Source organism: Eschrichtius robustus, chromosome 14 (genome assembly GCF_028021215.1).
Source record: "Eschrichtius robustus isolate mEscRob2 chromosome 14, mEscRob2.pri, whole genome shotgun sequence".
NCBI classification, from domain to species: domain Eukaryota; kingdom Metazoa; phylum Chordata; class Mammalia; order Artiodactyla; family Eschrichtiidae; genus Eschrichtius; species Eschrichtius robustus.
In genome coordinates, this window is record NC_090837.1 from 16,188,181 (window position 1) to 16,211,796 (window position 23,616).

The 23,616-nt window shown below is 39.2% G+C and overlaps 1 protein-coding gene and 1 pseudogene across 4 annotated transcripts in view; both read left to right on the forward strand.

Moving 5' to 3' along the window:
- The window catches only part of HECTD4 (HECT domain E3 ubiquitin protein ligase 4), a 199,788-nt gene that overhangs the window by 68,932 nt on the left and 107,240 nt on the right, over nt 1-23,616 (forward strand). For all 4 annotated transcript variants that reach the window (XM_068562278.1, XM_068562280.1, XM_068562282.1 and 1 more), the window contains exons 8-11: nt 9,762-9,954; nt 14,226-14,384; nt 19,490-19,603; nt 20,340-20,480. In XM_068562278.1, the coding sequence (XP_068418379.1) occupies nt 9,762-9,954; nt 14,226-14,384; nt 19,490-19,603; nt 20,340-20,480 (607 nt within the window). The remainder of the gene's footprint in view (nt 1-9,761; nt 9,955-14,225; nt 14,385-19,489; nt 19,604-20,339; nt 20,481-23,616) is intronic.
- Nucleotides 18,050-18,531, forward strand: LOC137776949 (large ribosomal subunit protein eL36-like; annotated as a pseudogene).

Below are 23,616 nucleotides of genomic sequence, written 5' to 3' on the forward strand. Positions count from 1 at the left end.
GATTCAGTTATATATATACATGTATCCACTCTTTTTTTTAGATTCTTTTCCCATATAGGCCTTTACAGAGTATTGAATAGAGTTCCCTGTGCTATACAACAGGTTCTTATTAGTTATCTATTTTATATATAGTAGTGTGCATATGTCAATCCCAATCTCCCAATTTATCCCTCCCTCCCCTTATCCCCTGCTAACCTTAAGTTTGTTTTCTACATCTGTGACTCTACTTCTTTACTTTGCAGATTCATGAAAAATTTTGGTTTCTAATTCATTTTGTTATAAAGCACAAACTAACACACCATTGTAAAGCAATTATACTCCAATACAGATGTTAAAAAAAAACACATTTAATAAAATAAAATAAAGGCATTAAAAAAATTTTGGTTTCTAAATAGTATAAATATTTGCTACATAAATGTGGCTAATGATTATTATTGGAAAGAATTAGATTTGCTGTGAATTATGATTTCAGCCAGATACTTGGAAGTATGGGTAAGTTTCTCTCCAAATTTAGTGATTGTTATGTTGTTTTAATGTTTTAAAAATATTGTCTTTTAAAAAGATAATATAGTGCTAAACAATACACTACTTAATAACCAAGAGATCACTGAAGAAATCAAAGAGGAAGTCTAAAAATACCTAGAAACAAATGACAATGAAAACACGACTACCCAAAACCTATGGGATGCAGCAAAAGCAGTTCTAAGAGGGAAGTTTATAGCAATACAATCCTACCTTAAGAAACAAGAAACATCTCAAATAAACAACCTAACCTTACACCTAAAGCAATTAGAGAAAGAACAAAAAACCCCCAAAGTTAGCAGAAGGAAAGAAATCATAAAGATCAAGTCAGAAATAAATGAAAAAGAAATGAAGGAAACGATAGCAAAGATCAATAAAACTAAAAGCTGGTTCTTTGAGAAGATAAACAAAATTGATAAAGCATTAGCAAGACTCATCAAGAAAAGAAGGGAGAAGGGCTTCCCTGGTGGCACAGTGGTTGCGAATCTGCCTACTAATGCAGGGGACACGGGTTCGAGCCCTGGTCTGCGAAGATCCCACATGCCGCGGAGCAACTAGGCCCGTGAGCCACAACTACTGAGCCTGCACTTCTGGAGCTTGTGCTCCGCAACAAGAGAGGCCACGATAGTGAGAGGCCCGCACACCGTGATGAAGAGTGGCCCCCACTTGCCGCAACTAGAGAAAGCCCTTGCACAGAAACGAAGACCCAACACAGCCAAAAAAATAAAAATAAATAAATAAATAAATTTAAAAAAAAAAAAGGGAGAAGACTCAAATCAATAGAATTAGAAATGAAAAAGGAGAAGTAACAACTGACACTGCAGAAATACAAAGGATCATGAGAGATTACTACAAGCAACTATATGCCAGTAAAATGGACAACCTGGAAGAAATGGACAAATTCTTAGAAATGCACAACCTTCCGAGTCTGAACCAGGAAGAAATAGAAAACATGAACAGACCAATCACAAGCACTGAAATTGAAACTGTGATTAAAAATCTTCCAAAGGGGCTTCCCTGGTGGCGCAGTGGTTGAGAGTCTGCCTGCCAATGCAGGAGACACGGGTTCGAGCCCTGGTCTGGGAGGATCCCACATGCCGCAGAGCAGCTGGGCCAGAGAGCCACAATTACTGAGCCTGCGCGTCTGGAGCCTGTGCTCCACAACGAGAGGCCGTGACAGTGAGAGGCCCGCGCACCGCGATGAGGAGTGGCCCCCACTTGCCACAACTAGAGAAAGCCCTTGCACAGAAACGAAGACCCAACACAGCCATAAATAAAATAAATAAATAAATAAAATTTAAAAAAAAAAATCTTCCAAAAAACAAAAGCCCAGAACCACATGGCTTCACAGGCGAGTTCTATCAAACATTTAGAGAACAGCTAACACCTATCCTTCCAAACTCTTCCAAAATATAGCAGAGGGAAGAACACTCCCCAACTCATTCTATGAGGCCACCATCACCCTGATACCAAAACCAGACAAAGATGTCACAAAGAAAGAAAACTGCAGGCCAATATCACTGATGAACATAGATGCAAAAATCCTCAACAAAATACTAGCAGACAGAATCCAACAGCACATTAAACGGATCATACACCATGATCAAGTGGGGTTTATCCGAGGAATGCAAGAATTCTTCAATATACGCAAATCAATCAACGTGATACACCATATTAACAAATTGAAGGAGAAAAACCATATGATCATCTCAATAGATGCAGAGAAAGCTTTCGACAAAATTCAACACCCATTTATGATAAAAGCCCTGCAGAAAGTAGGCATAGAGGGAAATTTCCTCAACATAATAAAGGCCATACATGACAAACCCACAGCCAACATCATCCTCAATGGTGAAAAACTGAAACCATTTCCACTAAGATCAGGAACAAGACAAGGTTGCCCACTCTCACCACTATTATTCAACATAGTTTTGGAAGTTTTAGCCACAGCAATCAGAGAAGAAAAAGAAAAGGAATCCAAATCGGAAAAGAAGAAGTAAAGCTGTCACTGTTTGCAGATGACATGATACTATACATAGAGAATCCTAAAGATGCTACCAGAAAACTACTAGAGCTAATCAATGAATTTGGTAAAGTAGCAGGATACAAAATTAATGCACTGAAATCTCTTGCATTCCTATACACTAATGATGAAAAATCTGAAAGTGAAATTAAGAAAACACTCCCATTTACCATTGCAACAAAAAGAATAAAATATCTAGGAATAAACCTACCTAAGGAGACAGAAGACCTTTATGCAGAAAACTATAAGACACTGATGAAAGAAATTAAAGATGATACAAATAGATGGAGAGATATACCATGTTCTTGGATTGGAAGAATCAACATTGTGAAAACGACTCTACTACCCAAAGCAATCTACAGATTCAATGCAATCCCTATCAAACTACCACTGGCATTTTTCACAGAACTAGAACAAAACATTTCACAATTTGTATGGAAACACAAAAGACCCCAAATAGCCAAAACAATCTTGAGAAAGAAAAACGGAGCTGGAGGAATCAGGCTCCCTGACTTCAGACTACACCACAAAGCTACAGTAATCAAGACAGTATGGTACTGGCACAAAAACAGAAATACAGATCAATGGAACAGGATAGAAAGCCCAGAGATAAACCCACACACATATGGTCATCTTATCTTTGATAAAGTAGGCAAGAATATACAGTGGAGAAAAGACAGCCTCTTCAATAAGTGGTGCTGGGAAAACTGGACAGCTACATGTAAAAGAATGAAATTAGAACACTCCCACACACCATATACAAAAATAAACTCAAAATGGAGTAAAGACCTAAATGTAAGGCCAGACACTATCAAACTCTTAGAGGAGAACATAGGCAGAACACTCTATGACATAAATCACAGCAAGATCCTTTTTGACCCACCTCCTAGAGAAATGGAAATAAAAACAAAAATAAACAAATGGGACCTAATGAAACTTAAAAGCTTTTGCAAAGCAAAGGAAACCATAAAGAAGACGAAAAGACAACCCTCAGAATGGGAGAAAATTTTTGCAAGTGAAGCAACTGAGAAAGGATTAATCTCCAAAACATAGAAGCAGCTCATGCAGCTCCATATCAAAAAAACAAACAACCCAATCCAAAAATGGGCAGAAGACCTAAATAGACATTTTTCCAAAGAAGATATACAGATTGCCAACAAACACATGAAAGAATGCTCAACATCATTAATCATTAGAGAAATGCAAATCAAAACTACAATGAGATATCATCTGACACCGGTCAGAATGGCCATCATCAAAAAATCTACAAACAATAAATGCTGGAGAGGGTGTGGAGAAAAGGGAACCCTCTTGCACTGTTGGTGGGAATGTAAATTGATACAGCCACTATGGAGAACAGTATGGAGGTTCCTTAAAAAACTAAAAATAGAACTACCATATGACCCAGCAATCCCACTACTGGGCATATACCCTGAGAAAACCATAATTCAAAAAGAGTCATGTAAGCAACCTAGCCAGGACATGGAAGCAACCTAAGTGTCCATCAACAGATGAATGGATAAAGAAGACGTGGCACATATATACAATGGAATATTACTCAGCCATAAAAAGAAACGAAATTGAGTTATTTGTAGTGAGGTGGATGGACCTAGAGTCTGTCATACAGAGTGAAGTAAGTCAGAAAGAGAAAAACAAATACCGTATGCTAAAACATATATATGGAATCTAAAAAAAAAAAAAAAAATGGTCGTGAAGAACCTAGGGGCAAGACAGGAATAAAGACACAGACTTACTAGAGAATGGACTTGAGGATACGGGGAGGGGGAAGGGTAAGCTGGGACAAAGTGAGAGAGTGGCATGGACATATATACGCTACCAAACGTAAAAGAGATAGCTAGTGGGAAGCAGCCGCATAGCACAGGGAGATCAGCTCGGTGCTTTGTGACCACCTAGAGGGGTGGGATAGGGAGGGTGGGAGGGAGGGAGATGCAAGAGGGAAGAGCTATGGGGACATATGATATGTATAACTGATTCACTTTGTTATAAAGCAGAAACTAACACACCATTGTAAAGCAATTATACTTGAATGAAGATGTTAAAAAAACCCCAAACAAGAAAAAAACAAACAAAAAAAAGTTGAATTTGTTGGGAATAAAATTTACTAAAGAAATTGTGTGGTGAGCCAATATGCTGCTTAAAAACAAAAAAAAAGACAATATAGTTACAAAACTCAAATGGTACAAAAGTCTCTCACCTACCCTGCCTCAAGTCCAATTTCCCTCCCCAGAGGCAAGTAATGTTAACATTTTCCTCTGTATCCTTCCAGAGGTAATGCGAGAACATAGGAACAAATATACACGTATGCTTTTGTTTTTCTGTTTTTACATGAATGGTGATTTGTTATTCACATTCTTCTGCACCTTGCTCCAGTGGAGTGATGAGAGGGTTGAGTGATGAGTGGTGAAGTTGGAGAGGTAGCCAGGGCCACTTCTTGCAAATACCAGGGCCTTGCAAGGTATTTGGATTTTATCTCAGGTGACACGGGAAGCTCTTGGAGAGTTTTGAGCAGGATGTGGTTTTAAAAGTTCATTGTAGTTTTTGGGTCAAGAATAGACTAAAGCAAGATTTAAAGATTCTTAGAGAGACTAAACAGCTGTAGAAGGGACCATATATTTTATAATCAGAAAAAATATTAAAAACATATTTTTGGAAGCTTGAACACCACCAGTGTTCTTCCATTGTGTCATTTTTCATGAAAATCAGCTGAATTTGATCTACACACTAGCTCAGATTGAGGGAGAACTAAAGGATTGAAGGGTTACCTAAACTGAATAGGTCAGAGTAGGATCCAACAAGCTATACTTGTCTCTCAAAATGATTTCTTATTAACTCAGAATGAAATTAGATAACTAATTGTTATATAAGGTAAACTATAGAAATATGGTCTTAAGCTGTAATTAATACTGAAACTATTATTAATATAAAACAACCTCTAACATTTGGGTCATAGAATTTCTCTGACTTGGGGTATCTGCTGCTGCTCAACAAACCACCCCCAAAACTAAGTGACTTCAAGCAACAGTGAATTAAAGGTTAACGGGACTCAGCTGGGTGATTCTTCACCACATGGTGAAGCTGAGGTCACACCCACAGCTTCACTCAACTTGGAGCTTGACTGGGCCTGTAACATTCAAGTTGGCTTCTTCCAGAGTCTCTCTCCACTTGATGTCAGTAATCTAGGTTGAGCCTGTTGACAGCACAGAGGCTGGCTTTCAGATGGGAGCTTTTCAAGATGACAAGTGCTTATCAAGCTTCTGCTTGCATCATGCTTTCTAATGGCCAAGCCCAGACTCTGTGTAGGAGGGGACTAAAGAAGGGCATGAATGTTAGGACACATCATTCACCAGGGCCACCAATGTGATAGTCTACCACTTGCAGTCACAGGCCTTTTGAAGCTCTAAGGCACTTAGAATTCTGGCCTTTAAGATTATAGAATAACTGAGGCATGGAATCTTCCTGCCTGATTTGGTTACCTGTACACCGGACACATCCCTGCTTGAGAATCTTCTATGACTCTCTTTTACCTTTTCAGGGCACATGTTTTACATCTTCACTTCTATTTTGCTCTGAGAGTTCTTCCTGCCCCCATGTGCTTTGTATAAACTGCTGTTCTTTAGATAGATTCAGTGACAATTTGACTGCTATCTTGTCTTGTTTATGTCTCTTCCTAAACATATAGTCAGTATAGTAACGGACACACGAGGTCCCTCTCCCCCTTCACCTGATGGGTTTATTATTTCCTTTAAATTATGATCTGGCTGACTGAGATGCCCTTCATTCATCCTGTGTTAATCCAGTGCCTTGTCTGGGTAGCAGGGTAATAAGCATTTGTTTTCAAGGTGCTTACGTTAGAGTGTGGGGAATGAGTAAGAAAGGAAACAAAAAGGACAAAATAATTTCAGCAAGTGATAAATGCTGGGGAGAAAATAAAACAGGATAATGCGATAGAGAGTGAGGGGGCATGAAGGTGGGGAGCCGCTCCAGTTTGCCTGGCAGATAGGGCCATTCTGAGGAAGGACATTTGAACTGAGACGAGAATGATGAGAAGCAGCCATCCATCCTGCCAGAGAGGGCAACCAGCCATCCCCGTTGGCCTGGGCCTGAGAGATTTCTTGGGACATGGGACTTTCAGTGCTAAAACCAGGACAGTCTCGGGCAAACCAGAACTAGTCCAGTCCAGGAAGAGGGATCAGCAAGTACAGGCCTAGCGTACAGGCGTTTTGGAGGGGCGACAGAAGGCAGTGTGGCTGAAAGTGTGGTGAGAAAGGGGGAGCAGAGGCAGGCCAGCCGGGGAGGTCAGTGGATGTTGGACCCCATGGACCTTACCAGTAGGTTGGATTTTATTATAAGTGTGTTGGGAAGCTGCTGCAGGGTTTCAGACAGGGAAGGAGATGGTTTTATTTACATTTGTAAATAAATCATTGGCTGGTGTGTGGAGAATAAAGCATATGGGGTCAAAGTGGAAACAGGGAGACCAGTTGAGAGGCTGGATGGTCATTGGGTTTGAGGTGGTGGCTTGGGCCAGGAAGGGAGCCAGAGGGAAGCTTCTCATCGTTACTAACTCTGTGCTGCTTCTTACTCCTCCCAGGCTCTTCCCCTCCTTTCTAAATCAGTAGTAGCTTCTTCATCCCAAAGAGCTTCTTAGCTAAGTACAGAGGTCCCCAGATTTACCACTTGGGCACCAAAGCCCAGTCCTCCTTGCTTCTCACAGACGCTTTATCAGGCTTTCTTTTCAGTATTTTCAAAGTACTTGAACACAATGATATAATTTTTTTCCTTAAGTTATCTGTTGTTTTTCTCATAGGGCTAGACTGGGTAATGCTTTTGAATGCCAAGTGATTGATTTTTATCTGGATGCCTTTGAAGGGTCATATTTAGAGTTGTGCAGCATAACTAGAGCTATACTTGGTAAAGGGTAATTTAGCTGGGGGGGGGGGGGGTAAAATGACGTGGTAAGATGTGGATGTGTTAAATTTTAGGCGACAGCAGGCTGCTCCAGTCGAAATGCTGGGGAGTGGGAGGCAGTTGGAGAAGCAGCACTAGATCTCAGTAGCAAGGCTGGGTCTGTATATAGAAACGTGCGAGCCACCTCGGAGAGGTGGGATTGGATTTGGGCCAGGGCACCGATTTGTTTACTCAGCAAAGCTTCAAGTATTTACTGTGTGCCTCTGAGTGCTAGAAATGTTATGGTGAACAAGGCAGGCAGGGTCCCGGCTCTTGGGGAGCCAATATTCAGTTGGGGTGGGGAAGGTAGAAGGTCAAACAATAAATGAATTAATGAGTAAGATAATTTCAGAGAATGGTAAATGCTGTGCAGATAAAACTGGGTGCTGTGCTCTGGCTTGTGGGGGGTGGGTGGGTGGGTGGAGGAGATTCCTCTTTAGATTGGTAATCATAGAAGGCCTCTTTGAGGCGGTGACATTTTACCTGAGACCCGAATGATGGGAAGGAACCAGCCACACATAGAAGGATCTAGGGACAGAGGGTTCCAGGCAGAGGTCTTAGACACCAGAGGCTGGGTCTAACTCTAAGCAAACTCCCATTTAGGTAAGTGGAGATGGGAACCAGCAAATAAGAGGAGAACAAGGAGGGCAGGAACTATCTTGGCTTTGCTCATTAGAAGAGTCCCTTACACATAGGTAAGTGTTCATGTTAAAAAGAAACAAACTGGGATTGTGTTCTACCACCGAGACTGAGGAAGGACAACCTTAAGAGTTCTGGCAACCGTGGCACACCTACACGGAAGTCAAAAAAAAGGTTGATTTTGGTTTTAGGTTACTCTCGGCCCATCAAGAATGTCCACTTGTTAGAGGGAGCTGAGTTAAGTAGCTGCAAAGTGTTAAAAAGCAGAGGGGAGGAAATAGAAACAGCATTTCAAGCTCTCTAAGAAACTCATTCCCTTACCATTTGTGAATGTCTTGTAAAAGCCTCCCCCCACCAGGTCCAGCCCCTCCGGGAACCTTGCCTGGCTGTGCTCCTCAATTTGCTCTCTTTCTCTTGCCTCTTCTCTGTTACCACCCTTTCACTTTGGACTCTTTTTTGCTTTTTTATTTGCTTCTGGAAGCCTTGCCACTTTATACTCCTGTTCTCTCTTATCTCTAGTCCTGCCCACCTTTGCTAGTGGCATCTGTTTCTGAGACTGCAGCCAGACCCAGGAGTCTGGGTCTGGAGGGGGCAGTGGGTACAGAGGCTGCATGAGATATATTTGAGACATTTGGCACTGAGTGGGAGTGGAGAAGAGGGATGGTATTGCAATGGGCCACCAAGGTTTTGTTTAAGATCTCGGAGGCCTGTGAATATTTGACACCAGGAAATCAGAGAGGGAGACCTTGAGCGTGAAGGGGCAGATGGGAGATAACTGAGGGAGCAGTTAGAGAGGAGGCAGAGTGCTTCTTCCTTAAATAACATGAGGTGAAGTGCTTCTTCCTCTGGATTAAGAGGAAAGGAATAAATGAGGCTGGATACAAAGATTCTTGAGTGGGAAGAGAGATGAGTGGGAGCAGCTTATAGTAAGTGGTCTGGATCTTTTTAGCAATAAAGAAAGCCAGGTGGTCTGCTTAAAGCCAAGCTCAAAATTTGGTGAAGGAATTTTGGAATCACCACTCCAGAGATTTTGCTGGGGAATAATCAAGTGATGAAGGAAGAACTGCCAAGTACCAGCAAGGATCCAGCTTAAACTGGCATATATTTTTAGCAGACAAAGTCTGCCTTTCTCCACAATTGCTCTGCCAATACCCGAGCAGCTGGGGTTAGTGTTGACTGCTGTTAATACAGAGTTTGGATTTTAGCCACTAATTATATTTCAAGAAGACATTATCCTCATGGTTGTACTTAATGGTAAATCAAGATCTGATTGATTTGTTTTCCTCTCATCTTACTTGTACCTGTCAGAAGTTTGTAATTAGTGAGAGCTGCCTGTGGAATTCAATATAAGGAATTTTAATCAACAGCCTTTCATAGAACCTATTAAACTTAGCTCATTACTTTTAAAATCTGGGCTATTATGAAAAATGAAAGCTCTCAAACTTCTTGTAGGCTTCCTTTTGTTCTCAGTTTTTGTAGAGCACCTACTCAGGTACAATTTTGGGAAATGTTTTTGAGTAACCAGATGACAATAATACACTTCTCAAGTAGAAATTTGCTAAATGAAAGGAAACAGATATCATTTAAGGACCTCTTTTTCTTTAAATATTAGGTTGAAAATGGTGTATTTGTAGCCAACCCGCTTCAGGAACGCACAATTCTAATGAGAAAAGAGGGCGAGTCTGCAAAAAGCATTAATGAGATGCTTCTGAGCAGACTTTCACGCTACCGAGCCTCGCCTTCCGCAACGCTGGCTGCCCTCACCGGCTCCACCATCTCCAACACCCTGAAAGAGGACCAAGCAGGTAGGCTGCCCGTCGTTTTTCATATGTTTACCTTGTACAGCTCCATTCAGCTATATATATTTTAAGACCTTATTTTTTAGAACAGTTTTAGGTTCGTAGCAAAATTAAAGGAAGGTACAGATTTCTCGTCTACCTCCTGCCCCCACACATGCACAGCCTCCCTTATTATCAACATCCGCACCAGAGTGGTCCATTTGTTACAGCTGATGAACCCACCCTGACACATCATAATCACCCAGAGTCCATAGTTCACCTTAGGGTTCACTCTTGGTCTTGTACATTCTGTGGGTTTGGACAAATGCATAATGACATATGAGCATTATTATGGCATCATATACAGTGCTTTTATTGCCTTAAAAATCCTCTGTGCTCTACCTGTTCATCCCTCCCCACCCCGCAAGCCCTGGCCACCACTGATCTTTTTATTGTCTTCATAGTTTTGCCTTTTTCAGAATGTCATGTAATTGGATTTATACAGAATGTAGCCTTTTCATATTGGCTTCTTTCACTTAGTAATATGCTTTTAAGATTCCTCCATGCCTTTTCATGGCTTGATACATTCAGCTTGTGATTAGTGCATGCTGCCTGTGGAATTCAGGCAATACTTGTTATTGAGCACTTACAGTGTGCCATACAAAGCACTTTGCTTTACATAGTTCACCGTTTTTAATGTCCTTCCAGTCATTTTTCATTTTCTAAAATTCCAAGCTAATACATACTGTTGGCTGTGGATATGAATTAGCATGAATCTGTAATAATTCAAAGCAGCTCTGTGTTTAATTGTAAATACCTTATCATTACTGTTAGTATAAACTGTTTTCACGTTTAGCATCTGCTTCATGAATGTAAAAACTCACATTTAGCATCATCTTCACTAAATACATTCTTTTTTTTTTAACATCTTTATTGGAATATAATTGTTTTACAATGTAGTGTTAGTTTCTGCTGTATAACAAAGTGAATCAGCTATATGTATACATATATCCCCATATCCCCTCCCTCTTGCATCTCCCTCCCACCCTCCCTATCCCACCCCTCTAGGTCACAAAGCACCGAACTGATCTCCCTGTGCTGTGCAGCTGCTTCCCACTAGCTATCTATTTTACATTTGGTAGTGTATATATGTCAATGCCACTCTCACACTTCGTCCCAGCTTACCCTTTCCCCCTCCCCCGTGTCCTCAAGTCCATTCTCTATGTCTGCGTCTTTATTCCTGTCCTGCCCCTAGGTTCATCAGAACCTTTTTTTTTTTTTTTTTAGAACCATTTTTTTTGGACTCCATATATATGCGTTAGCATACGGTATTTGTGTTTCTCTTTCTGACTTACTTCCCTCTGTATGACAGACTCTAGGTCCATCCACCTCACTACAAATAGTTCAATTTTATTTCTTTTTATGGCCGAGTAATATTCCATTGTATATATGTGCCACATCTTCTTTATCCATTCATCTGTTGCTGGACACTTAGGTTGCTTCCATGTCCTGGCTATTGTAAATAGTGCTGCAAGGAATATTGTGGTACGTGTCTCTTTTTGAATTATGGTTTTCTCAGGGTATATGCCCAGTAATGGGATTGCTAGGTCATATGGTAGTCCTATTTTTAGTTTTTCTAAATACATTCTTGACCAAGAAAATAAGAGGCAAACCTTCCACAACAGAGGTTGCTTTTTCTGGAATTTGGCATTTAGTGTTTGCACTTTAATATTTGAAAATAGATAGTATGTTTACAGAGTTTGAAAGTGAAACCAATATAAAAGGTGTATGCAGAGAAGTCTTACTCTCGCGTCCTTGTATATTCAGTACTTGCTCCACCCTACCCCCTATAGGTAGCTCTATTTATTAGTTTTTGTTTATCCTGGCGGTTTTTTTATGCAAAGAGAAATTAAATTAATTTAGAAAGACAAATTTATGTATTTTTATTGTCCTTCTTTTCTCAATAAAAGGTAGCCTTCTAAACACACTGTCCTGTACTTTTAAAGCAGGAATTCTTAGCGGAGATAAGCCTTTCAGGGGTTCATAAACATGCTCTCCCAAAGTTTTAAATAACATATGTATCATCATAATTTCTATCAGATTTTCAAGGTCATTTATGACCCCCCCAAAGTCAAGAACCATTATTCTTGAGGAGTTTTCATATTACATACCAACTATATGAATTTATAACAAATCATGACCTGTAGTAAAAGATCAGGCCAGAAAAAGAGCCATGTATAGAAAAATGTATCTGAATTAATATATGTTTAATGAGTTTAATGCAGTTTTATGCTTTAATCCTTTTATATATTGAAATGTTAGGAAGAGAAAATATTTGTGATTAATTCATTGTGAGACTATCAAATTTTAAATACTTATTAGTCCATATGAGAATTTAAGGATAGTATTTACTTCCACAGGTCTCTATTGTATCAAATATAAGTAGGGAATTTATTAATAGTTGTTATAACTTGGGTATGTGGATAATTTGAATTATAGGACATACTTTGTAGAGGACAGTCCTATTACCTAAATAAACATTTTCCTGACAAGCTGAAGGCTTGATCTGGGTTTGTCCCTTGGGAGAAAATTGAATACTAGCCTGCACAATAGAAATACTAAAGGAATGTTTGTTACATAAGAAAACATGGGTGATATCAGAAAGTGGACTCAGAAGGCAAGGGTATATCTAGAATCCTGTGAAAACTGGTATCTGTACTCTAAACATGTGATTTCACTCATACTTTTATGCACATTCTCTATGTATTCATTTAACCTGAGGTTGCTACATAAAAATTCACCAGTTATAGGCTAAGTGAACTTTTGACAATTAATTCAGCATTCAGAGGGTCTAGGATTTTTTATTCTGTGATAAACTAATACCTATTACCATGTTAATAAGAATATGTGTATTAAAAACATCTTGGTGAAAACCACGATTGTGTGGTTATGCTCTTTGTGTGGTTATGCTCACAAAGTTGCTAGTTTTTCAGTCGTTGCCCCTTTTGGGTTTCTTACTTATGGAAATTTATGCTACTGGATTTATGTCCTAAATGAAGAATATACTTGTTGGCGGCTTGGAATTTTAAAAAATGGAGCTTTTTAGAACCACAGGCATTCAAAGCAAATGACAGATTAGGTTTCACTTGTCTCATTTTTCTAATCTAAACCATCTAAAGATAGTTTTATGTCTATGTAGGCAGTCATATTTTATACCTTGACAGCTTCCTAGGTAAAACACTCTGACTTTCTGTTGCCATCGTCAATCTTCACTGGACTAATATATAGAAAATCGTTAAATTCACCCTACATTTTCAGATCTGCCAGTGAGTAAGGGAAATTAAAGTACACTTTATACCTCTTGATTAGATACAATAATTATTTTCCTAATGATAGTTTATGTCACTGACCCTAAAAAAAAGAAAATACATCATGGGTTATAAATTCTGCAGACATAAAATTATTTTGTGATAGACATTGTGAAAGCTTTTATTAACTAGTTATGGGTTGAAATTTCTGGTAGATTCCATGTTCAGAGCTGTTTATAATGAATGTAATATCACAAACCTGTTAACAATTTGTTCTATATAAAATGAAAAGATCTCTACTGGAGCACAGTTTCCTAGGGGGAAACATAAACAGTAGGATTCTTCTTTTATTTTGAGATTTAGTCCACGTGAGGGTTCATTCTTTTGAAAGATTTTTATTTTATTTATTTATTTATTTATTTATTTATTTTATTTTAACATCTTTATTGGAGTATAATTGCTCTACAATGGTGTGTTAGTTTCTGCGTTATAACAAAGTGAATCAGTCATACATATACATATATCCCCATATCTCTTCCCTCTTGCGTCTCCCTCCCACCCCTCTAGGTGGTCACAAAGCACCGAGCTGATCTCCCTGTGCTATGTGGCTGCTTCCCACTAGCTATCGATTTTACAGTTGGTGGTGTATATATGTCCATACCACTCTCTCACTTCGTCCCAGCTTACCCTTCCCCCTCCCCATGTCCTCAAGTCCATTGAAAGATTTTTAAAAGGCATAAGGACATATTGAATACTGGGAACACCTTTGAGAAATGTTCAGATCATGTAACCAGGAGGCTTGGGACCAGGCTGTGGAGACAGAAGATCATTATTTTTCCCTTAGCTTATTATTTCTTGCTCTATTTTTTGAGTCTGAGTATATTCTTGTTAGAATTGGGGGCCCCTTCGTTATACTCTAATTTGGTTTGGTAATCAAATTAATCTGTGTGTCAACTATTTCTGCTCACCATTTTCATTCCTTTTTACCAGCGAATACTAGCTGTGGGCTTCCTCTAAAAATGCTTCGGAAGACACCCATTTACACCTGTGGTACATACTTGGTGATGCTGGTCCCACCTCCAGGGGGATCAGGCAGCTCTGCTACCCGGTCTCTTTTTGGTGGAACAAGTGGTTTGTCGTCTTTAAAAAGTAAGTTAAATTTATTTGTGGCTCTTTTCCCAATTTGTCCCTAACTTTGAAATTTAAGGTTTTTCCTAATAGTGATTTTACACTTGCTCTGTTTACAGATGCTCTTTGATAACAACAAAAATCCTTATCAGTATAGTTATAGGCTAGGAGGAATTAAAAATAGAATTTTTGAAGGTGGTATAATAGTACACTTCTGAAAACTATTGTCCTGTAAAATTACTAGAAATAATAATGAGGTCAGGAAGATTTAAGGAAATAAAATAATCTGTTGCCACTTTATTTACTGACACCGAAAGAACTCTACCCACTGGAGAGCTATGAAAATAAGTCTGTGAAATACCTCCATTTTAGGACACATAAAAATGTATATGATACAAAATAATATATGCAAAAATTCATTAATGTTAAGTGTACATATATATATTTTTTATGTATTTCTTTTTTTTTTTTTAACATCTTTATTGGAGTATAATTGCTTTACAATGTTGTGTTAGTTTCTGCTGTATAACAAAGTGATCAGCTATATATATGCTGCCGCATAGTACAGGGAGATCAGCTCGGTGCTTTGTGACCACCTAGAGGGGTGGGATAGGGAGGATGGGAGGGAGATGCAAGAGGGAAGGGATATGGGGATATAAGTGTACATATATTTTTATAAAAGAGGGAGGCATACTATAGTAATTAAAGCAATGTGATTTTGGCTTCAGAGTGGACAAATAGTTAAATTGAAAATAATATAGGGCTTCCCTGGTGGTGCAGTGGTTAAGAATCCGCCTGCCAATGTAGGGGACACAGGTTCAAGCCCTGGTCCGGGAAGATCCCACATGCCACGGAGCACCTAAGCCCGTGCGCCACAACTACTGAGCCTGCGCTCTAAAGCCTGTGAGCCACAACTACTAAGCCCGTGTGCCACAACTACTGAAACCCATGTGCCTAGAGCCCATGCTTCATAACAAGAGAAGCCACCACAATGAGAAGCCTGCGCACTGCAACGAAGAGTAGCCCCTGCTCTCCGCAACCAGAGAAAAGCCTTCGGGCAGCAACAAAGACCCAACTCAGCCAAAAAATAAATAAATAAATAAAATAAAAATAAATCAATTTAAAAAAAAAGAAAATAATATAGAATAAAAAAATGTTCCTTTTACATTGCCATTTTCTGTCTTTCTTACCTTAGGGACATCATTTAACCCCTCTGAGCCTCAGTTTTCCCATCTGTAAAAAATAAAAGGCTAATAGTATCTCACACCATTGTTTGGTGATCATGTGCAATAAAGTATGTTAGAGTATTTCCAAAAACAAAAACAAACCCAAAATATTCCTTTTATATATGGTAACACCTTTTTTTTAACATTCCTTTTTTCCTTAAAATTTGTTTAGGCACATAAAATTAAAATGTTTTGAAATCAATTTACTTATTTTCATTTCCCAAAATTTCATTTTCTGTCTTTTTAAAATAATTTACTTACAGTAATTCCATTGAAGGATTATATTTCATATTTAGATGTTTAAAAAAGCATTTCTTACCCAAACTTTAACCTGCAGATATAAATTTAACCTCAGCAGCTTAAATAAAACCATTTATCTAGTATCAACTTAACTTTTAGGCCATTTCAAGTAGTTGCACGTGTTTGGGATTTAGATACTCATAACAACTCCAAAACTCTTTTGTCTTTACTTTTTAAAAGTTAATTTATTTAAATATTTATTTTCTTTATTTGGTTGCACCAGGTCTTGGTTACAGCAGGCGTGCTCCTTAGTTGCAGCTTGCAGGCTCCTTAGTTGCCGCTGGCTGGCTCCTTAGTTGCAGCCAGCAGGATCTTTAGTTGCGGCCAGTGGGCTCCTTGGTTGCGGTTCGCCGGGTCCTTAGTTGCGGCACGTGGGGTCCTTAGTTGCGGCAGGCGGGCTCCTTAGTTGTGGCTTGCAGGCTTCTGAGTTGCAGCTCACCAGCTCCTTAGTTGTGGCATGCGAATTCTTAGTTGCAACATGCATACGGCATCTAGTTCCCTGACCGGGGATTGAACCCGGGCCCCCTGCATTGGGAGCACGGAGTCTTAACCACTGCACCACCAGGGAAGTCCTCTCTTTTGCTTTTAGAATTAAATGGTTTAGACTTTTTCTCAACAGCCTGTTTTCTCTAACATGTGACCAGGATGCCCCCTTTAGCCCTCGGGTAAATGATGTAAATTTACTACTCTCTTTAAAAAAAAAAAATAACAGCTTTATTGAGTTGTAACTTACATACCATAAAATTTACCCCTTTAAAGTATACAGTTCAGTGGTTTTTAATATATTCAGAGTTGTCCAACAATCACCACAATCTAATTCTAGAACATTTACATCACTCCAAAAAGATACCCCATACCCATTAGCAATCACTCCCTTTATCCCCCCTTTTCCCCAGCCCCTGGCATCCACCAATCTACTTTCTGACTCTATGGATTTACCTATTCTGGACTTTTCAAATTTATGGAATTATACAATATATGTGCTTTTGTGACTGGCTTTTTTTTTTTTTTTTTTAAGCATAATGTTTCCAAGGTTCATCCATGTTGTAGCACAAATCATTACTTCATTTCTTTTTATGGCCAAATCATACTTGATTGTATGAATATAATCCATTGACATTTGAGTGGTTTCTGCTTTTTGACTGTTTTGAATAATGCTGCTCTGAACATTCATGTACAAGTTTTTGCATAGACATGTTGTCATTTCTCTTGGGTATATGTGTAGGAGTAGAATTCTGGGTCATGTGGTACCTGTATGTTTAAGCTTCAGAGGGACTGCTAAACTGTTTTCCAGAATGGCTGTACCATTTTAGAGTCTCATTAGCAACGGCTCCAATTTTTCCACATCCTCTCTGACATTTGTTATTTTCTTTTTTTTTTTTTAATAGCTGTACTCCATAGTGGGTATGAAGTGGTATCTCATTGTGGCTTTGATTTGCATTTCCCTAACAACTAATGATGTTGAACATCTTTTCTTGTGCTGATTGGCCATTTGTATATGTTCTTTGGAGAAATATCTATTCAAATCCTTTGTCCATTTTAAAATTGGGTTATTTGTCTTTGTATTGACCATTAATCATCTGAAACTCTTTTTTAGTATCCTTGGCATGGTTTTTTCCACTCAACTGAAATTAGCCCCATTTGATTAAAACAGGCCTTCACGGTGCCATTTTTTTCATGAGGATATAGCTTACCCAGTGATTCTATTTTAGACCAACAAATAAATAAATGCTTAAATTTCTTCTATGTCCTATTCCACACTGGTCACTGTGGTGGCTACTCAGTGAGTGGGAAAAGTGGTGCTTGCCGTGAGGATCTCATAGTCTGGTTGGGAGAAACGATGCAGGTGTGTGAAACAACTAGAAAATGATATACAATGCTCTATCACTGCCTGAACCATGGGGAGCAGATGTAAGTGCTGCAGAATCAGAGGAAGAAAGGGTCATTGTTGAGTGGGGTAGAGGGGAGAGACTTCATGAAGTTTTGAGTTTAAGTCATGAAAAATGGCTATTATTCATATAAGTGGCCACATAGGGGAAAGGCATATGCATGGTAAATACAATGAAAAAGAGATCTGGAGAAGACCATTTTGTTGGTGTGCAGGACAGAACAATAGAAAATAGAAAAGAAACAAAGAGTACAGTTTAGATTATAGCTCAAGTCAGGCGTGATGAGAATCTGGATTACTAGGGTGATGGGAATAAGAAACAGGAACTTGAGAGACAGTGCTAGAATTTTCTGTTGGAAAGTGGGGAAGAAAGTTTTATCAATAATAGCAGCTAGGCCCTTCTGCCATGGCAGCCATTGAAGAGCAGCCGCCATGGCTCCTTGCTGCCCCATGGCCGTGGGCCTCAACAAGGGCCACCAGGTGACCAAGAACATGAGCAAGCTGAGGCATAGCCCTGCAAGATGTGATCCAAAAGGTGTGTGGCTTTGCCCCTTAGGAGCTGCATGCCATGGAGCGGCATGCCAGGGTCTCCAAGAACAAGCAGGCCCTCAAGTTCATCCAGAAAAGGGTGGGGACATACATCTGTGCCAAGAGGAAGAAAGAGGAGCTGAGGAGTGTCCTGGCCGCCATGAGGAAAGCAGCAGCCACAATAAAACCTTTTCAGGAAAAAAAAAAAAAAAAAGCAGATCCTTGATATATTTTAACTCATTTAATCTTCACAATAACTGTATAAAGTAGGTAACTTTTACTATCTCCACTTTACACATGGGGAAACTGAGAGGTTCAGTAAATTTCCCAGGGTCACACAGAAGTGGTAGAGCTGGAATTCAAATTCAGAATCCTAAAGCTCATGCTTGTCATCACTACACTTCCCTGTGTTAAGGGAAAAGGCCGAAGTGTTTCCAAGTTTTAGAGCCAGGGCTTGGAAGGATAGCAACTAAACATCCACTAACCTGTTTTGAGCACCAAATATATGTAAAGTATTTCTTGTAAATATTGTTACCTTGTGATGTTAATAATCATAACCCCTCTTGCAATTACCCTTTTGACAATCTATCTTGAAAAAAACCTGTATGTGAAAGTTGCCATTTTAAAAACACTCTCAAGGGCTTCCCTGGTGGCGCAGTGGTTAAGAATCCGCCTGCCAACGCAGGAGACACGGGTTCGAGCCCTGGTCCGGGAAGATCCCACATGCCGCGGAGCAACTAAGCCCGTGAGCCACAACTACTGAGCCCACGAGCCACAACTACTGAAGCCCGCACGCCTAGAGCCCGTGCTCCGCAACAAGAGAAACCACCACAATGAGAAACCCATGCACTGCAACAAAGAGTAGCCCCCGCTCAACGCAACTAGAGAAAGCCCGCGTGCAGCAATGAAGACCCAACGCAGCCAAAAATAAATAAATAAATAAATTAAAAAAATAAAAAATAAAAAAAATAAAAACACTCTCAAAAATATGGTTCACTGTATTGGAAAAGGCTTTATGACAGTTTTCTTTTCGTGGTCTTAATGTGTGTCTTTTGTCTCCTCATTGTTACCACCAATAGACAACCAAAAAAGATGTGATTTTTATAAAGTCTTGCTAAGAGGCTGAAGTTTAAGCTAACCATCATCTTAAGGCTTATTAAACAGCTTAATATTTGTTTCTGAAGTCCTAGCTTCTAGCTTGGTGTATAATATTTCGGATGGTCAATTCACAAGTCGTGCCGATCTCATAGATGCTGCTGGAAGCTCATTGGGGCGTGGTGCTCTTGTACCAGGATTGGGTAAGAAATAAATGCCCACATTTATTTTCCTTGGAAAATTCAAAATTTAAGCAATTTCTCTTAAAAAATCTTGCTAATTCTCTATGGTATTCTAGTTTCCTTGAAAGAATTTTTTTATGCTACTCTTTAATTGTGAGGATTAATATAAGAAATTGTCATATGTGAAATTCCTCTGCATAAATTACTATTGAAGATACTGTCCATTAGGTTGTGTAATGTTGTCTATAACAAATTCTTCTTAAAGTTCATGCCATAAAAAGATTTCTTTCCCCTGAGGGATTAGTATACTTCTTATTGTTAGAAAATGAGCATTATGTTAGCACATTGGATTTTCTCTTTGCCTTGGCACCTAGGAGCTCATATCTAAGTTTTGGGCTCAGTTACTAAGGCTTTTACTGTGTGTTAATGTTAATTAGTCTTGTAGTACCTGGGTTTTACTGTAAGCCACTTAAATCCTTTTTGGAATTAAAAAGGTCACATGTAAGTCAGTTACTAAAAACTTTCTATTCCATGAGACTTATTCCATTCTCACATATGAGTTAAGCCAAGTAGACATTGAATCCTGCCTTCCTACTGAGCCCCAATCTAATGCTTTGCCAGCACTGGGGGGATGTGGGATGTGGCTTGCCAGCACTGGGGAGAATCCTTGCCCTTTCATTCTTTAGCACTGCTTATGAGAAGTATGTATCAAGCAGTCGATGGTATGATAGTTGAATAAAGGATGTTCTTTTTGCAGGTGCCTGTTACGATACAGTGAACAACATGCTATGGACATGCTCGAATGACTATATCGATCAATGGTGTAATCCTGGGAATCAGGCCTTCCATTACGTCTGTCAGAGACTTGGAGTCAGCCATATCATCACTGAGCCCAAAGGTGAGGTGCACTCATAGTCCTACAGGAAGAGATTTTCCCCCCATGAAATAGGAGAGAGTACAGCAGCATTAGTAAGTGGGAACATAGCCCAAGCAGCAAAATGTGTCAACAGCCTTCCCTCTTTGAATTTAGAAACCTAGAATTCTTATTATCTGATTGGTTTATGATTAAGTAAATAAGTGTGTAAATAAATAGAGCTTTTGAGGTGGTCCACAGACTTTTTTAAAGGAAAATTGTTATGTCCCTTCTGAAATTGTCAGAACTTTGGGACAGAAGTTCGTTCTTTATTTGTACTTGGCGTGGGATTATATATGTTGTTATAATGTTTTGCATTAATAACAACTTACTTATACACAGACTTACAATTTTGATAGACTATCTGGTAAAGGACCTTTATATTTCTTAATATTAAGATTCTTAATATAAGTTAATATTAACGTAAAATCTTTTGACTTCAAAGTCAACTATAGTGGTATATATGGTGTAGTGAGTAGCTCAGCAAATCCTCTCCTGATAAAGCAATGATAAAAAGAACTGAATTACCAAAAATAACTATTTCTGTAAAATTAAAATGCCAACTAAAAAAAAATTAACTATTTCTAGGCTCTGGAAGTTGACCAAAGGCATATACCAAATTGAGACGCGGTATTCATAAAAAAAGCCCACTGAACTTTGGCTAAGAACAGTAGAAGTCTGTGATGTTCTTAGCTGCGGACACTCCTGTCTCCTACCTTAAGCTCGGTCAGTGCAGTAATTCCATCAGGGTGGGGCAGATCATGGAAGCCAGCAGCTTGGCTGCCAGAAGGGGCTGACTGATTTGGAGCAGAGCATGGAAAAAAACTCACACACAGCAGCAATGTCAGTAACAGTAGTGGTCTTGGTGGCAAACAAACAGAGACAACCAGTGGCTTAGCTAGCCTGAGGTTGTGGTCCTGGTTAGGGCAAGCATCGAACCAGCAAACTAGCCAGAAATTTACTAGTGAGATGTGGGTAGTGAGAAAGCTACAAAGGGCCTTCGTAAGCTCCCCAAACATCTGCATAGAAGAAGCCAGAGAAGGCCCAAGCTGTTCACACAAGCCTGGCTGAAAATGAGCCTGCATACACATGCAGAGATTTGAGAGGGCCCACAGAAGGTGAAAACCATGGAATAGTTTAAAACTGCCTAAACTTTGATGTGCTTCCCCCAGAAAACGTGGCTCCATCAGGGTGGAACTATTACTGGCTCAGGGTGTTTGAGCACAACCTCTGACTCAGACGAGGTAACCACTAGGAAGGCAGGCTTAAAAATAAAAATGAGAATAATAAAAATAAACAAATGAAAGAAAGTAAAAACGAAAATAGAAATAAGAATTTAAGAAAACAAAGTGAGTGGAGAAATCAGTAGCTAAACACTGCAGGCAAAACTCAGATATTAGACTTAGCAGATGAAGACTTCAAAGCAACCTTTAGAAATAAATTCAAAGAACTAAAGGAAACCATGTTTAAAAGATTAAAGAAAAGTATGATGACCATGATTAAACAGAGAATTTCAACACAGAATTTATTTAAAGAAGAAAAAAAAGACGAAGAACCAGTTGGAAATTCTGGATTTGAAAAGTTCAATGACTGAAGAGAAAAAATCACTGGAGTAGCTCTATAGCAGATTTGAGACGGTGGGAGAAATAATCAGCAAACTTGGATATAGATGGATAGAGTTATTCTATCTGAAGAATAGAAGAAGACACTTTTAAGGAACACTGGTCAGATATTTTGTAGAATTTCCCTCAGTTTGGGGTCATCTGTTGTTTTCTCCTTTAAAACTGGGGTTATAGATTTGGGGGAAGAATACCACAGAGGTGAAGTGCTTTTCTCATTACATCATATCACAGGGTACATGATAGCAACATGACCTATTACTAGTGATATTAAAATTGATCACTTGGTTTAAATGCCAGCTTTCTTCACTGCAGAGTGAAGAAAGCTTCTTCCCCTTCCATATTCAGTTTGTTAGAAGCAAGACATTAAGCCCACACTCATGGGAAGGGGAATTAAGCTCCACCTCCTGGAAGGAAAAACATCAGAGACATATGTTAATTACCACAGTAATTTATATTTTGGAGGAGGTGATACTGAGACTTTGGAATTATCTATTAGATTTTCTGTTTCTTCTTGTGTTCATCTTGGTAGTTGTGTCTTTCTAGAAATTTGTGCATTTAATCTAAGTTTTCTTATTTGTTGGCATAAAGTTGCTCCTAGTATTATAGTTAGTTTAATTTTTATAAGGTCAGTAGTAATTTCTCTGCTTTCACTCTTGATTTTGGTATTTGTATAAATTTACTAAAAAACATTGTTTTGTGCACTTAGAATGGGTGAACTTCATGGTATGTGTAAATTGTATCTTGTAAAACAGCAAAAAAGAAGAAATTTATATATTGTGACTCCCTAATTATTATCTCCAAGCCTCTTGCCTCAACTCCAATCTATGTATTCGTCTCCACTTGGATATCTAACATCTTCAACTTAACATGTCAAAAACAAACTCCCTGTATCTCCCCCCTACAAATCTATACCTACCGAGTCCTCCATATTCCAGTATGTGGATCACTATTCTTTCATATGCTCAGACCAAAAAATTACGGTTATCTTTGACTTTCTTCCTCTAATACCCCACATCCAAATGGACATCAGCAAATCCTGTCAGCTCCCATCTTCAAGATGTATTCCAAGTCTAACCATTTCCCTCTATCTCTGCTGCTACAACTCTAGTCTAGGCCATCATCTTCACCCGGATTATCATAGTAGCCCCCTCACTGGTCTTCCTACTTCCCCTGCAGTCGCCCTCCTCCACCCTGCTTAGGCTTATCTCCACACAGCAGCCAGAGTCTTTTACAATCTACATAGTCAGATCTGTCACTCTTCTGCTCAGACACCTCCACTGGCTTCCCATCTAACTCAGAATGACATTTAAAGACCTCAGTTATTTGGGTAGATCCCAAAGCTACCTTTCAAAAAGTGTTTGGTGAAGATGAACAATACTAACCTGAATTCTGTTGTTGTAAGATCAAGGACTCATGAAGGCACAGAAGAGAGGGGGACCCAGCCAGGCCTTAGGGTTAATATGCAATTGAAAAGTTTAGTTTTGGCAAGGTTTACCTTC